The following is a 15,328-nucleotide window of genomic DNA, read 5'->3' on the forward strand; positions in this document are numbered from 1 at the left end:
CCGCTTTCCTGGCGGTAACCCACTCCCCGTGCCATGTGGCACAAGGACTTAGGGGCGGGACGTGGTGATCTCTCGATGGAGGTGGAGCCCCCAGGACAGCGCCAGGGGCCTTTCGGCTGCTTGCTTCCGAACGGCGCACCTCTGGCAGCCCCTCACCTTCCCCACGAAACGGGGCCGTGAAATCATCCACGCGTGGGTTGTGGAAATTCAGTGCACGTAGCGTCCAGCACTGGTGAGCCTTTCACAGGTATAATTTCCAACATGTGAACAAGTGAGCTGAAGAGTTACATTCCCTCAATGAGACAGAGAAGTCCGCCGTGAAGGTGCTTCTGAGCGGAGTCTGTGTTGGGCCCTGGCCCGGGCCCCTGGGCACGCGAGGCCCCGGCCCCTGCCCCTGCCGAGCAGCCGGTGATCTCTGTTTCAGAGTGCCATGCAGAAGGCCGCATTCGAGGCTCTCCAGGTGAAGAAAGACCTGATGCACCGGCAGATCAGAAACCAGGTGAGGGCTGGGGGCGCGGCCCCCACCGACCCCTTCCTGCGTGCTTTCCCAGACTCTCCATCCATCCGCACCCTGCGCCATCCCTGCCGTGTAACCGGTTCTGCTGCTTCTCAGGATGCCCCTGGGTAGCCTCTGTATCCACCGTGCCCCAGGTGGGAACCCCGCACTGGGGAAATGCAGTCAGCTCCACCCCGGCCGCCCATCAGCTCAGACTGAGGAGCTGGGGCCCATGGGGTGTCCCACTGGGCAGGCAGGGGGTTCCTGCTGTCCCCGAGGGGCCACCTCACCTGGAGGGAGCTGTGCTGTGGTCTGGGCTCTGGTGCTGACCTGCGGGCTGACCTCTGCCCCGTGGGCTCTGTTGGACCCTCAGGGCTTTCCGGGGGGCAGGTGGGTCGAGGGCGCGTGGGCTGGAGACAGAGGGAGCTTTCAGGCTGCGGGAATGCTCATCGCATCCTACTCGGCACACTTTGAATTTTACATTTTGCATGTTTATTTTTTTTCTTTGTTATTTTCTCTTTTTTTGGCCCAAACCAACTTACCTTTTTATTTCCCTCTTTAATTTCAATCCCACCTTGCCGGACATGAAGCTCATTCCTCTGACCAGGGGTTGGTGGGGCTCTAGCAACTTAGGGGCGAGGGCCACAGGGTCACAGGCTCAGGGTGGAGAAGTCACTGGCTGTGGGGTCTGATCCCCAGGCATCTTCCCTGTGGGTGGTTCTGACCCAGCTGGCCAGCTTTCCCCTTCAGACCCCAAGCAGGGAGAGTCCCGGGAAGGGGCTCCCTCACCAACCTGCTCTGTGTCCTTGAACAAATAACTTAAACTCTCTGAGGCCCCGTTTCCTCATCTGTAAAATGGAGACAATAATACCTCCTAATAACCAGGGGAGACTTGATGCCATGACATAGACAAAGTACACAGCACAAGCCTTGCACACAGAATGTTCTGGAAGCATCAGCTGCTACCATCATTATTCTTAGTCACTCCATTACCCTCTGCTCTCCTCTGTGACTGCAGTTAAAGGAAGCAAGACACTCGGGCAAGTGCAAGGCTCAGCGAGGACACATGTCCGTTCTGCACTCTGGCCTGAACCTTAAGGGCAGGCCCATCTCCATTCCATTAACCGTTAGCCTCTCTGGGATGGGCCCTCGAGGACAGGCCCCCCTGCGCCCCTCAAGCACTTGGGGCCCTGAAACAACTTAATTCTTTTAATGCCTCAGTGAGGGGGTTCCCAAGGCACCCAGGTCCCCTTCATTCCTGACCCCCCCACCGAAAGGTTTCTTAGGCCCCACTTGGCCTTCAGAGAGCAGCACAGACTTGAACCTTGGTTAATGTGAATAAAAACCCCTGTTTCGTCTTCTGTCTAGATTAAGTTAATAGAAACTGAGTTATTGCAGCTGACACAGCTGGAGGTAAAGAGGAAGGCCCTGGACACAGAGGCACTGCAGGTATGTAGGGCTCCCGGCCTGCCCTCCGCCCCGCCTCCCTCCCCGCAGCTGCTCCCCCGCAGGCAGGCTCCTCTGTGGCCGTGAGGTTAGGGTCGGGGCAGCCTGTTGCTCTGCAGGAGGGTCAGAGGAAGGAGGGTTTCATTGCCAAGGCTCACCCGGGCCCATCTCCATCTCTGCATCTTCTTTGTTTTGAAGCAGGGTCACTGCTGAGCTCCCTGTCTCTTTAAACCATGCTTCTGGGGTGCTGGTTCAACTCACGGGCTGACCTCCTCTGGGGAAGGAGCTTTCTTGGTGTCCCAAGGATGTCTGGAGGAGAGGGCCCAGCTGTTACTGTGTCACTCCCTGCAGGTGGCTTCTCTGGGAACTCCAGCCTGGGTGTCCTGCTTGTAGAGCATGGGGCAGTAGGGACCAGCAGGCGGCGTTCTGGACTGTGTGTCCAGAACCTGGGCTTTGTCCTTTGTAGTCATGCTGTGTGACCTGGGCAGGCAGGGGAAGAGGGCTAGACCTTGCCCTGCCCTCACCTCTGCCCAAATGTCCAAAAGCCTAGGGATCAATGGTGTGTGAGGACCTGCGCCCCACATCAGGCTTCTGAGCAGTGCCTTCTGTCTGTCCCTGTTCCTGTGTTGTGTCTGTTCTCAGCGGAGAAGTCTTGAATTGTCTCATGGCTTCTCAGTGAAAGTGTGCCGAGGTCTACAGTCCTGGTCTCAGGTCTGCCACAGATATGCTGTGTGACCTAAGACAGGTCCCTTCCCTTCCTAGGCTTTCGTTTCTCCCCTCCATAAAAGGAAATCATCTTCCAGGCCCAGCCTGTGTCCTAGGGCCATCACGCTGGGGCAAGCTAGTCGATGCAAATCCCTTTGTGAGCCCTGCCGCAGTCTTCAGAGATGAGGGGGCGGGGAGCTCTCAGAGAAGATGTAGCCACCGTGCTTGGCAGGTGCCCGAGTCTCCTGCCCATCAGAGCTTGTGGGGCTCCCACTTTGGGGCCTCCATGGGTTTCTGAGAGTAAGAAACGAGTGGAACACAGACACAAGTGAGGACTTCACTCTGGTTTGCACGTGCTTCCGTCTGGGTAGAACCTTCCAGACCTGTGTGGGGTTACACGCCAACCCTCCCCCGCCTGTGCTTCCGCCCACATGCTCTGTAGTCCGTGAGATTGCAGTCGTGTGCCTGTGGCTTGTCACTTCCTTTGTTTGCTGTTTCTTACCATTCCATTGTCATCAGTCACTAGAGCCCACCCCGGCCTGACCTCCACGGGGAGAAGACGGGGAGGGGATGCCAGGCACAGAGACCCCTCGGCTCCGTCCCCCAACCCTCTGCGTAGTTGAGTTGGGCCCACTGTGGGGTCCCGGCTGCCGGCTTAGAAACGAGTTGGGGGGATCCTGCCATCCCCTGGGGGGACTCCTGGCTCCAGAGCCGCGAGCTTCCAGCGGCACCGGGCATGGTCTTGTGTTGCAGGAGATGATCTCGGAGCAGCGCTGGGCCCTGAGCTCCCTGCTCCGGCAGCTGCTCAAGGAAAAGGCGCGACGAGAGGAAGAGCTCCGGGAAATTCTGGTGCGCTTGGCTTCTGCATTCCACATCGCCCATGGGTTCGCTTTCCCTAAACACACTCGCCATTCGCAGAAGCATTTTTGTTACTCAGTAGTAGTGGCTCACGAAGCAAAAAATGGAACGTACGAAGGAAAAGACTCTCACTTCCGAGAGTTCTCTACTGCTAACGTCTTGACGTGTTTTCTGAACACGGCGATGCGTATTTATAGCTGCTCGGGTGTGCCTTGTAGACAAGACGGTACACACCCCTCGAGAGCCAGCGAATTAAGGAAAATGGCACCGGCGTGCGTAGCGCTCCGAAAACGTGAGCTGCGGCTCTTGCCGTTCAGAGCATTTGTTCGTGGCGCTGGCCTGGCACCTGCAGCCGTGGTGGTCCAGAGCGGCGCTCGGTGGCTACTTGTTCGTGGCAGAGCGAAGGGGTCCGTTTCAGTAGCATGTCTGTCCTTCTCCAGCTTTGTCGGAGGGTAAAGCACACTCCAGAAGCTCATATTGTCCTTAGAATCCTATTTCTTTCCCTGCCTGTCACCGGCGCGTGAGCCCAAGGAGGGGCCCGCAGAGCCTGGTGGCAGGCATCCAAAGCCCAGGGGTACCCCCCGAGGTGTGCCTGGCTGAGACTGTTGGCGGCGGGAAACGGGGGGTAGAGGCACTTCCTGCCTTCCGCGGCTCAGTCGTGTACGTGGTGAGATGGCGGTGGCTGGGAAAGTTCTTTGTAGAATACCCAGCATCCTCCACCGGCCCAGAGCCTCGTTCACAATCGTCGCTGTCATTATGGTTTTCGTTTACTGGCTTACGACTAACGCTGCCTGCTTCGTCCTTGGCAGACAGAGTTAGAAGCCAAAAGCGAAACCAAGCAAGAAAATTACTGGCTGATTCAGTATCAACGGCTGTTGAACCAGAAACCCTTGTCCTTGAAGCTGCAGGTAAGGACTGTCGGCCCCCACCGTTTCGGAGAGCCTCCCGCACCTCGGTGCCCGGCTGCTTGATCCTTCCAGCTCAGTGCTGTTCGTATTTCCGGTGACTAGTGTGCCAGGTCCTGTGCTAGGCCATGGCAGGGACAGAAAAGAGAGAGAGGGTGCCTTCCTTCTGGTGAGAGGAAGACAGCTGCACTGCTGTGTGGGGCGGAGTCTGTGTGCACGCCGGCTCGGGTGGGCAACAGGGGCCGCCTGCAAACACCTGCTGTGGGCGGGACGGATGTGGTCCCCTCCCCTCCACCATGCGCGCGCGCACAGGCATGCATGCACACACACAGGCACACGCACACATGCACGCGCCCACACAGGCACGCGCCCACATGCACGCGCAAACACACTTTGGTTTTGGTTTTGGTTTTGGTTTTTTTTAAGATTTTTATTTATTTGACAGACACAGGAAGAGGGGGAACACAAGCAGGGTGAGTGGGAGAGAGAGAAGCAGGCTGCCTGCTGAGTAGGGAGCCGGATGCAGGGCTCGATCCCAGGACCCTGGGATCATGACCTGAGCCAAAGGCAGACGCTTAACCACTGAGCCACCGAGGTGCCCCAGTTTTTGTTCCTTTAGTAAAAACGGAGTCCTACCATACATACTATTTTGCAAACTGTTTTTTTCTCTTAATAGTGACGGGCAGTTCTCTAGCCGTATACACAATAGATCTCCTGATTGTTTTCAGACAACTGCATAGTATTTAGTACCTGGATGAACCCTCATTGATTTAAACAGCCCCGCTCGATGGGCACCTGATCGCTTACCACTTTCAAGTTTACAGGTAGACTGGCAGTGAACTTCCTTGCGCCTTTATCTGTGTGCTCACATAAGCATTTTTGTAGGAAAAGTTCCGAGGAAACGTTTTATATATTCCATTAAATGCGTTCAGAGCCTTTGCCATCGTAAATAACGGGGCGGTGTTTGCGGTGCAGTCAGCTTCTCCCCTGGGTCCGTCCTGCAGGAGGAAGGCCTGGAGCGCCAGCTGGCGGCCCTCCTGGTGGATCTGTCGGCGGAGCACTACCTGCCCCTCTTCGCCCACCACCGCATCTCACTGGACACGCTGAGCCGCATGAGCCCTGCGGACCTGGCCAAGGTGGGAGGCGGCAGCCACTCGGGGGAGGTGGAGGGCTGAATGAGGCCACCGTCCGATCCGTCGTCGGCTCGCTCTCCTGCCACTCTGGGTGTGGTCTGCCATGAGCAGATGTTCCGGGGCCCCCATGCTTCTAGACGGCCAGAACACCCACCTGGTCACCCCCTGGGTGTACCCCGCACGCCGTCTGCCTGACCCCAGACTACCCCACCCACTCAGATTGGACCTTCACGTTGTAGGCCCAAGACAAGTCCTTGGAGGTTGTCTGGTCCGGCCCTGCCCCCCGCCCCCGCACCCTGGCTCTACAAACCTCGTAATGGCAGCACTGCCCGAGCCTGGTGACCTTGTGGGTAGGAGCTGAGCTCCGCGTTGCGTTAGTTCGTTGACTCTTCGAAAGAGCCGATTAGTAAGGACTGCCAACATCCCCGTGGCACTTGTCAGTCCCAGGCGCTGTTCTGAGGGCTTTCCCATGCTAACCCCTTGAAGCCCCCCCCCCCCCACACACACACAGCCCAGGTAGACAAGTGTCATCCTTGTCACTTGTCAGATGAGGAAGTGGAGACACGGCAAGGTGGTAACTCGCCCGAGGTCACACAGCACAGTCGGGCCTCGAGCATGGGTGGTCTGGTCCCAGAGGCCATGCTCTTCACCGCTGTCATGTTGCCTGTCCTCGACCCAAAAACGGAGGCTCAAAAGGACTACACAGGGGCTGTGTCACTGCGGGTCTGTGTGATTCCAGCATTGCCCTTCTCAGCAGCTCGGCCTGGTCCTGTGAACCTGACCGTGGTCCTGACTCACCTGTTGTCGTGGGGGCGACGTGCGGTCTCGCAGGGGAAGCTGTCAGCGCAGTCCCTGCCCCAGCTAGGGCAAGCACGTGCTAAACTGTGGCTCTTACTGGAGTTTGTTCCCTTTGGGGCCTCGGTTTCCCTCCCCGCCCCCTGGTCCCCTTCACAGCTGTGGTGCTGCATTGCCTCATGGTGACCCGGGGGCCCAGGCCTCCGCATTTCCAGGTGAAGGTGCCAGAAGCCAGGCAGGGAGGCCGTCCTGGTGGCTCTACACTGAGTAGGGAGCTCCCACCCAGCCCAGGCCTAACTTGCTTTCCCTTGAACGGCTGTAGGTGGGCGTCTCGGAAGCTGGCCTGCAGCACGAGATCCTGCGAAGGGTCCAGGAGCTGCTGGATGCAGCCAGGATCCAGCCAGGTACCAGTATGGGGCATCTCCTAAGCAGAGGCCCCAACCTCACTTGTGGACTGTGCTCTGGGGGGTGGGGGGGTCACCTGTTTACGTTTCAGGATGAGAACTAAGGGCCGGGTCTAGCCCCTACCAGTCCTTAAGGTTCCCTCTAAAGGAACAGGATTTCCAAATGGAAAAAACACGCCACAAAAATGGGGGCAGGGGGAGGAGGGGGAAGAGAGAGGGAGAAGTTTCCATGTAGAAGTAGAGAGGCCCCCTGGTGCCCTGTCCTAGAACCTTCCCTAAACCTGCGGTACAGACACTGGGAACCACATACCATGGACCCTTGGAATAGAGGGAGAAACCAGCCATACCCAGTGCCTGACGCCGTGCCTGGGGCAGGCCTGTGGCGTGGATGTGGAAAGATGTTTGCGACGCCGTGCAGAGGGGTAAAGGCAGGTCGTAACCTGCCTGGAGGCCCGGGGAGACCTAGGTGCTGTGGCTGACGTAGGAGTGGATGTGGGAGGCAGGGCTCCCGTGTGCAGAGCACCGTCCAGGCGCCAGGCTCACCAGCCGCTTCACATGCCCCATGTCGAGTCAGCGCTGTGAGGTGGGTGCTGCTGTTCTCGTTTGAGCGAGGAGGAAACAGGCAGAGAGACGTCAGCGTATCTCCCATAACATCACACCGCTGGCAGGTGGCTGAACCACTGGGCTTAATGCCTCCCTTGAGAAGAGGCCGAGGGGCCTTGAGAAGGGAAGGGAGTCGAACAAGGATGGAAGGAGAGAGCAAGCCCACGGCATTGCAGGTCTCAGGCAGGGGCTGTTCAGGGCAGAGACCAAAGGTGGGGTTGCCAGACCAGATTGCAGGGCTGCGGCAAGAGCTCTGCTACCAGCAGGGAGAAGGTCCCGGGTCCCCGGGTGTCTGGGCCAGTGGCAGCGTCATGATGTCCACAGGCTCCAGCTTTCAGCCAATTTTATTCCGGGGACATTGACCCAACCTAAAAAATGCATTAAGCTAATAGTCCTTTAATATCAAGTAGTGTATGAAAGAGACACCTTCCTGCCCTTCCAGATGTTCTCCATTGCTGACACCTTCCTGCTGTCAGACTGGAGGTCTGGATAAGTTTGGCATCAGGAGTTGGGGTCCCCCTCCTGGCAAACAAAGGTGCCCTTCACTCTGAGCCCCTCAGGTGATGGCTGCCTCCCACCGTCTCCAAAAAAAAAAAAAAAAAAATCCCTAGGGCTAGCAGAAGCCAGAGGGACCAGCAGCTCCTTCCCCATGGAGGCTGCTTCCAGCATCTTCCTGAGCTGTCCAGCTGCAGGGAGGCCGGGTGGGACGGCTCCTTCTCAGCTGCAGAAGGGGCGGGAGACCTTCAGTCCTTTTCCTAATGTCCTCTTCCTGCTCCCAGAACTCACTTGGTGTCACGTTAAATACAGAAGAGCCCCTTCACAGCGATGGTTTGGGGGCACTGGGGTACCTCAGAGAGTCTACTGTTGCAACAGCCTTTAAGAAAAAACTTCTGGTTTTTCCAGTTATAAAAACTCATAATTGGAAAAAGCTGAACCGAGATCAGGATGGGCATCTGGGATGGAGAGGACTCAGGGATGCTGGTGTATGTTGCATGATAGTGAAAGAGACTACGTTTTGTAAGGGCTGATTCTGACGTGCTGCTGTTGGGCGCCGGGCAGAGCGGGGGCAGGGGTGAGGGGGCAGCCTGGGGGCCTTCTCATTCCTCTCCCTGCTCCCGGGTGGTCTCCTGGGAGACCTGGTGGAGAAGCTGTGAGCACAGCCCTCCATCCCCCCCCCCCCCCCCCCCCCCGCACCGGGAGCCCCTAACGAAGGGCTCCTGCCCCACGGCTCCACCACCAGGTGGCCCTGAAGTCTTAAGCAAGTGGCTGCTGGTTTCTGAAAGTGACAAGCCCTCTGCAGGTTCGCTGTGAAGGATCCAGGGACCGGTCAGGGGTTAGAAGCCCCCAGTTAACCAGCACCGTGGCCTCCCCTGCCAGCGAGTCCGCACTCCTGTCTTACAGATGGGGGAACGAGGCTCAGAAAAGAGAAATAAGGGCGCCCTTACCCCTCCTGTGGGATCCGAGTGCCCCACTCGTGGCAGGCAGAGCCGGGGGACCCCTTAGGGGTTGGGATCATGGGGGCATGACCCTGGCTCAGCCTATCCCTCTGTTCCCCACAGAGCTGCTGAACCCACCCAAGGGTGAGGTCCTTGGGGCCCCGGAGGAGCCCACTGCCCCGGAGGAGCTTCCTGAGTCTGTGAGCCCGTCCGCTCCTCCGGCAGAGCTGGAGCTGCCGACCTCAGAATGTGTCGTGTGCCTGGAACGGGAGGTAAGTCCGACGCAGCAGCCCCAGCCCCCGCCTGCGGGCCTGGCCTGCGCCCATCCTGGGCCCATCCTGAGCCTTTCCAGGCATGTGTGTTATTTCTAAACACTTGTTTCTAGTGGTAGAAGTAGACTGTATCCATTAGAAATTTTGGGAACTACAGGAAAGCAAAAAATACAGGAAATTACCGTGATCCCATGACCCAGATATGAGCAATGCTAATATCATTTTCTGGGACTTTCTTTCAAAAGAGGTTTTTTTCTCCCTACTTAATGAAGGAAAATTTCCCAAGTCATTAAATATCAACAGCACAGTTTTTTCTAAAGAGACTTTTAAAAAACCATCTTTTAAAATCTATAACAAAGTTAGGGGCGTCTGGGTGGCAGTTGATTAAGCATCTGATTTGGTTTTGGCCCAGGTCCCGATCTCAGGGTCGTGGGGTCGAGCCCCGGGTCAGGCTCCACGCTCAGCACAGAGTCTGCCTAAGACTCTCTCCCTCTGCCCTCCTCCCCACTCTCTCTCAAACTATAAAATGTATATATTTAGAAACCATAACAAAATCAATGCTTATTATACAAATGAAACAGTATAGCGTATAGAATAAAAACCCTCCCCTCCCCCCACCACGGGATCCTCCTGGAAAGAAGCTACCGAGTTGGCGGTTGAATTCCTCCAGGGTCTTTACTAAGCCCCGGGACGCCGTGATGCAGAGGGACAGGCTGGTTGTAACTGTAACCAAACCCCCTGCTCTGGGCCCCAGGGGTGGCTTCCAGTTTGTGCCCCGGGCAGCGCTGCACAGACGGCCCGGGACGGAGCTGGAAGCACATCCTTGGTTATTTCCTTAGGATGAGGCCTAAAGGGAGGAAGTGCTGAAGCGAGGCGCGAGCATATGCTTACGTGGCTTCTGCTCCGCGCTGTCGCAGTCCTTCCTAGACGGAGGGGCTGGTCCGTGCGCAGAAAGCCAGGTGAGACGCGCCCTGGCCTCCTGGGCAGCTGTGAGGGCACGGAGGGTCCACGATAGGGGGTCGCGGGACACCTCTGTGCGTTCGGATGCTGTGTAATGACCATGATTCTTAAGGTAGAGGATGACGAGAGGTCCGGGGGGCTCCGCTGGCCTGTTGCCGAGAACAGGCAGGGGCAGGACCCAGACGCTCCCCCTGTCTCTCCTCAGGCCCAGATGATCTTCCTCAACTGCGGCCACGTCTGCTGCTGCCACCAGTGCTGCCAGCCCCTGCGCACCTGCCCGCTGTGCCGCCGGGAGATCACGCAGCGCCTGCGGCTTTACCACAGCAGCTGAGCCCGGCCACCCGCCGCCCCGGCCCACCATCCCCCTGCAGGCCCGCCACCCCCACCCCCACCCCGCTCCGACAGACTAGTACGGCTCCCCTCCGCCCTGGGTCCCTCACTCACAGCCTGGGAGCTGCCCCCGGCCCTTCCTTGCCAAGCACACTGGGCGGGGGAGGGAGGGGGACGGAGTGTTCCTGGCCCGTGACGCCCCTGCTCCTGGAGGAACAGGGGACTCCCAGTGGGAGGATGGCCTGGGGGATTTGGAGAAGCAACTGTGCTGCCATCGGAGCACAGGACTGAGTGTCCGGCCTCTGCCACTGCCCAGCGGTCTGACCGCAGCAGGTCGCTGCGCTCTGGGAGCCTCGGTGTCCTCATCAGGGTAACGGACAGTGCCGACAGTGCCGTCCCCCTCGGTGGGGTGGCAGGAGTGCGGGCGGGCCCTGGCCCAGGGGCGGTGCTGGGGTGTGGTGTCCGCCACAGACTGCGGCGGGCTGGCCTCAGGCTGGCGTGCGAGTGTGTGCTGAGGGCAGGCCTTGTGCCACAAGCCACGTGGGCCCCTCCGCTCTCCAGGTCTGCACCTCTAAGCATCCCACCCGCCCCCGAGCAGCTCACAGGCGGGCCCTGGGCTTTGCCCACCCGAAGCAGGAATGTGAATAAATCCACCTCCGGCCTGATCCTTGAGTCCTCACTGGGGCCTGGTGGAACCCGGCGTGGGGGGTGGGGGTGGGGGGGTAGAAGCATTCCCAAATGCCAAGTTGTGCAAATCTGCCCTCATCACAGGTGCACAGACAGCCCGGGCTCCGAGAAGGCCATGGAGAGAGCCGGAGCAGGGTGTGTGGGGGGTGGGGGGGTGGCGCTGTGCACTCCCTGCTCTCCCGGAGAAGAGCCGAGCACCCAGGGCCTGTGAGCTGGGACATGGCGGTGCCGGCACTGGAGCCCGGCAGCGTCTGGACTCCTAAACCCATGCCGTGTGCGGGGTGTTCACGGCACCGTCGAAAGGAGCCAGGCCCCTTGCACTTGCTTAGAGCTGCACATTTATCATGTATGTTCAGGCAGATGGTTTTGAACCAAGGGCAGTTTGCTTTGGGCTAGAGGTGGGCACCTGGGCTCTGCCTCCAGCTATCGGTGACCCTGGCCAGCCTTCTAGACTCCTTTCCCCATGCGTTCAGTAAGAAACCTGATGGACCCTGGTGCAGGCCAGTGGCCACCAGGGGGCACTAAGTGCTCACCCCAGGTGCAATGCTGGATGCAGGGCCTGGTCCTAGAGTGGCAGAGAGCCCTGTACCCCTGTGCCCATTTCCCTGATTGGGACCCTCAGTCCTGTGGGATGGGATGGGACAAAGGCCCCTTTCAAGTCTTGCTTTCCAGGCAAGAGCTGGGGCCTCTTCCCAGTCTCAGCCCCCACCCCTGACTCCCCGGGAGCTCTGATGGCTCCCTCCCTCTGCCCCAAACCTGGGCTCAGCTCAGCCGAGGGAGACTGAGACCTGGGCAGGCAGGGACACACAGGGCACAGCGTTTTGCGAATCGCCCAGGCTCCTCGCTAGGCCCAGGGAGAAGGACTTTGATGACCACCCAGCCCCACTTTTATAGATGGAGCCTGAGACTGAGTGTAATGACTTGCCAAGAACCACAGCAAGACTGGAGTTGAAAGTCTGGTCTCCAGCCCCAAGGCTCCTGCAGTTCCTCACCTTGGCCCTTGTTGCCCAGCCCTCAGCCTCTGGCCACCATGGACAGGCTGGCACCAGGGAAGCCAACGCCCCCCGAGGTGACTGGCTGCCATCCCACCCAGTAGGCCTGTTTTCACTCACCCTTGGATGAGGCAACCATCCCCACCAGCTGTGTGTGTGCGTGTGTGTGTGTGTGTGTGTGTGTGTGTGTGTGTGTCGGGGGGGGGGGTGCCCTGTAACCTCATCCAGGGAGCCACGCCTTCTTGGGCCTGTTTACACAGGTTGCGGGTGCCCGCCCCCTGCAGTGCTCAGCGAATGCTGAGTGAGCAGGAGTCCCCAGAATGTGCACACCACCGCTGCGACCCACCCTGAGCCCAGGGGCCTATCCCCGCTGTGGATGCCCTGGGGCTACTTGGCCTTAAAGCCACTGCCAGCCCTCGTGGCCTCCCCGTCACCAGAGGCCACCTGCGGAACACCTACACCAATCCAGCTGAGAAAGCCGATCCAGCTGAGAAAGCCGAGCTGCCGTCAGGCCAGTCCCCTGTGCCCCCTGCACCCCACTCCAGGTCAGTGTCCTCCAGCCAGGCAGGCAGAGGGGGTCAGATGATGAGCCCAGAAAGTCAGGGTGCACTGGTGTTCCTAGACCAGCTCTGGCCCAGGTCTCCCCAGACACAGGTCGATGGCTTTAAATCATTTATTGATTAGTAAAGCTTAAACAGTTCGCATAATATTTTCAGTACAATATTTGGGAAGGATGACTGAGAAAACCCCAAGAGAAGGCACTAGAGGAGATGTGAGCACGGAACGTGGTGGAAGAAGGTTAGTGAGACGTCTGAGATGAGGGCTGGGGGGACCGGGGTCCCTGAGCACCAGCCACCGCCACACGTCCTGTGGGTCTGAAGCCCCTGCCCAAGGAAGTGGATAAAGGGGACGGAGGGGGCAGGGCTGCAGAGGGGGCTGGGGAAGCCAGGGGATCCCAGGGCCTGGGGGAGGAGTTGCCTCGCTCAACCTTCACCCCCATCTGAGGAGGGAATTTTTCAGGGTGAGGTGACTTGCAGGCAGCAGGGGCCAAGCCACAGCCTGACCCCACATCCTCAGAGGGGCCACCAGTGGTGCCTTGGGGAGCCGTACCCAGCTCCCCTCGTGGACACTGCGTACCCTGGGGGTGGCCCTCAGAAACTACACCCCCCCAAACCCCACCTCTGAGAGCCTGCCGCCCCTCCGTCCCAGCCCCGAGTGTGTCGCCGCAGGAGGGGCAGGGGGAACAGAGGGACTCCCGGAGGCTGGGTGCTAACAGGCAGGAGCCAGACTCGGCTGGGGTGGGGGTGGGGAATCCAAAAGCCTGCTCCAGCTTCCAGCAGCCTTCCCTCGGCCACCTCAGCCTGCTCTGAAGACACTCCCAGCACTACCTCCCTGCCGCTCACCTTTTCCCTCCCTTGGAACACTTCCTCTCCACAGACCAGCACATTCTGGGCCCTTCTCATTCCAGTCCCGGCCCCTCACCCCTCCTCCTCCTCCATGAGGCATCCCCCCCAACCCAGCATCCCCAGCCTGGCTACTGCCTGAAGTCTGTGCACCTCCCCTCACCCAGAGCAGGGCAAGCAAGGCCAGTGTCCACTCCAAAACTGGCCTCTGGAGGCCCAGCCAGGATTGAGGACAGTGGTCTGGACCCAGAGCTGGGCCTCAATGCCCCATGTTCCTGGTTCCAATGAGCTCCCCCACTGGTGAGAAGGGAGAGAATCAGTGGCCGAGTAACACAGCGAACAACAAGTCTACATCCGTCTGAGAAAGAGGGTAAGACCCGCGAGGGAAACCGGCCCCAGAAAGCAGAAGGGAGGACCCAGGGAACCGGCGGCCGCCGGGTACTCCTCAGCCCCCTCGGCTGAGCCCAGCTCCCAGCACAAGCAGGAAGCCCGAGATCAGCCCCCAGAAGAGAAAACAGGGAACAAAGTGTGACCCAACCCAATAAAGTGACTCAGGTGGGCCACCCCTGCCCAGACCCGAAGTGCCACAACAGCCCTCCCAGCCCTCCACCCCGAGGCCTAGATCCAGGGCTCCCCGCCGTAGCCAAGCCTGCCAGTGTCTTGGAGGGGGTGGCCCGTGCGCCATGTCCAGCAGAAGCCCAGGGGGGACTGGCCTAGAACTCCGTCTGCACCCCTGCGCTGTCCTCGGTGGTGGTGTGGATGGGGGGGCGGCCACCAGGGCTGGATACCTGCTCCCCGGTCTCCTGGTCACTAGGCTTGGGAGGCTCAAGGTCCGCAGCCTTTCCAGGAGGAAGGTGCCGGAGGGGTGAGGCGGGCGGCGAGGAGGCCTCAGAGGCTGCCAGGGGCTGGGGGCTCTCCTGGGAGGGGGCCCCGTTGAGCAGAGGGCCGGCCGGCGGGGGGCTCTCAGCCCGCAGATCCCGGGCCAGCAGGCCACGGAGCTCGGTGACACTGTCCGGGGACGCAGGTGGTAGTGGCTCAGAGCCGGCCTCAAACGGCAGCCCTGTCTCCTCGTCCTGGACCACGGACACCACCTGCTTGGCACGCCGTCGCTTTTCCGAATGGGTGGCTGCTTCTGGGACGCTGGGGCTGCCGCTGTCCCCTCCACTGCCGCCGTCCCCTCCACTGCCGCCGTACTCCTCCCCCCAGTCGATGGGCGCGCCCTCGGCCAGCAGGTGCAAGTTGGGGTCGCTGTTGTGCATGACCATGCTGTCCCGGTAGAGGTTGTGCTTCCTCTGCACCGCCGCCTCCTTCACGGCTGTGGAGCCAAAGCGCGGGGTCAGGACGGCCAGCACAGGGCCCGCGGCCGCCACCCCACCCTCCACGGTGCCCAGTAGGACCCCCCCCCCCTCATCGCCCCCGGCCTCAGGACTGGTGATTAGCCCAGGCCTCACTGCTGGGAACCAGCAGCCCAAGCTGGCCACCACTGTGTCCTCCTGTCCCTCATCTGACCGCATCTGTAAGGCCAGCGCCCTGAGCGGACACTCAGGACAGCACAGAGAAGTGATGCTACCCATCCAGGGCCACACAGCGTGCCCCAAACAACCCCCAGGCCTAAGCCTCGTGGTTTTCTTTGCAGCTTAGCCGGTGGGACCAGGGCGACCCCTCGGCAGCCCTATTACCATCCCCCCCCGACGGTGAGGCTCCCCCCACCCCGCCCCGCAGCTGACCCTCCCGTACCCTGCAGGATGTCCTTCATGACCGTCTGCAGTACCACCTCCTCGTACGTGTTCTCCACCAGGATGAACCTGGCAAAGTCCTCGAAGATCAACTCCTGGAACCGGGGCAGCTCCTGCAGGGGCAGAGGAGCGGGGGGTCAGGCTGGGGGGAGGGGCTGCCGCAGTGG

General features: G+C 59.9%; 2 protein-coding genes across 8 annotated transcripts in view; one reads left to right on the forward strand and one right to left on the reverse strand.

Moving 5' to 3' along the window:
* LRSAM1 (leucine rich repeat and sterile alpha motif containing 1) overlaps positions 1-11,008 on the forward strand; it is a 37,635-nt gene extending 26,627 nt beyond the window's left edge. For 5 of the 7 annotated variants that reach the window (XM_044389621.3, XM_048223188.2, XM_026513999.4 and 2 more), the window contains exons 19-26: positions 425-499; positions 1,865-1,945; positions 3,401-3,496; positions 4,315-4,413; positions 5,415-5,546; positions 6,661-6,742; positions 8,905-9,053; positions 10,219-11,008. In XM_044389621.3, the coding sequence (XP_044245556.2) occupies positions 425-499; positions 1,865-1,945; positions 3,401-3,496; positions 4,315-4,413; positions 5,415-5,546; positions 6,661-6,742; positions 8,905-9,053; positions 10,219-10,344 (840 nt within the window). In that variant the 3' untranslated portion in view covers positions 10,345-11,008. The remainder of the gene's footprint in view (positions 1-424; positions 500-1,864; positions 1,946-3,400; positions 3,497-4,314; positions 4,414-5,414; positions 5,547-6,660; positions 6,743-8,904; positions 9,054-10,218) is intronic. The other 2 variants (XM_057313767.1, XM_057313768.1) reach the window with 1 other exon arrangement.
* A 1,673-nt stretch (positions 11,009-12,681) lies between these two features.
* The window catches only part of NIBAN2 (niban apoptosis regulator 2), a 49,860-nt gene continuing 47,213 nt past the window's right edge, over positions 12,682-15,328 (reverse strand). The window contains exons 13-14 of the mRNA XM_026514007.4: positions 15,163-15,274; positions 12,682-14,740 (exon numbers count right to left, since the gene is read on the reverse strand). Coding sequence (XP_026369792.2) covers positions 14,139-14,740; positions 15,163-15,274 — 714 coding nt within the window. The 3' untranslated portion in view covers positions 12,682-14,138. The remainder of the gene's footprint in view (positions 14,741-15,162; positions 15,275-15,328) is intronic.

Source organism: Ursus arctos, unplaced genomic scaffold (assembly GCF_023065955.2).
Source record: "Ursus arctos isolate Adak ecotype North America unplaced genomic scaffold, UrsArc2.0 scaffold_18, whole genome shotgun sequence".
NCBI classification, from domain to species: Eukaryota; Metazoa; Chordata; class Mammalia; order Carnivora; family Ursidae; genus Ursus; species Ursus arctos.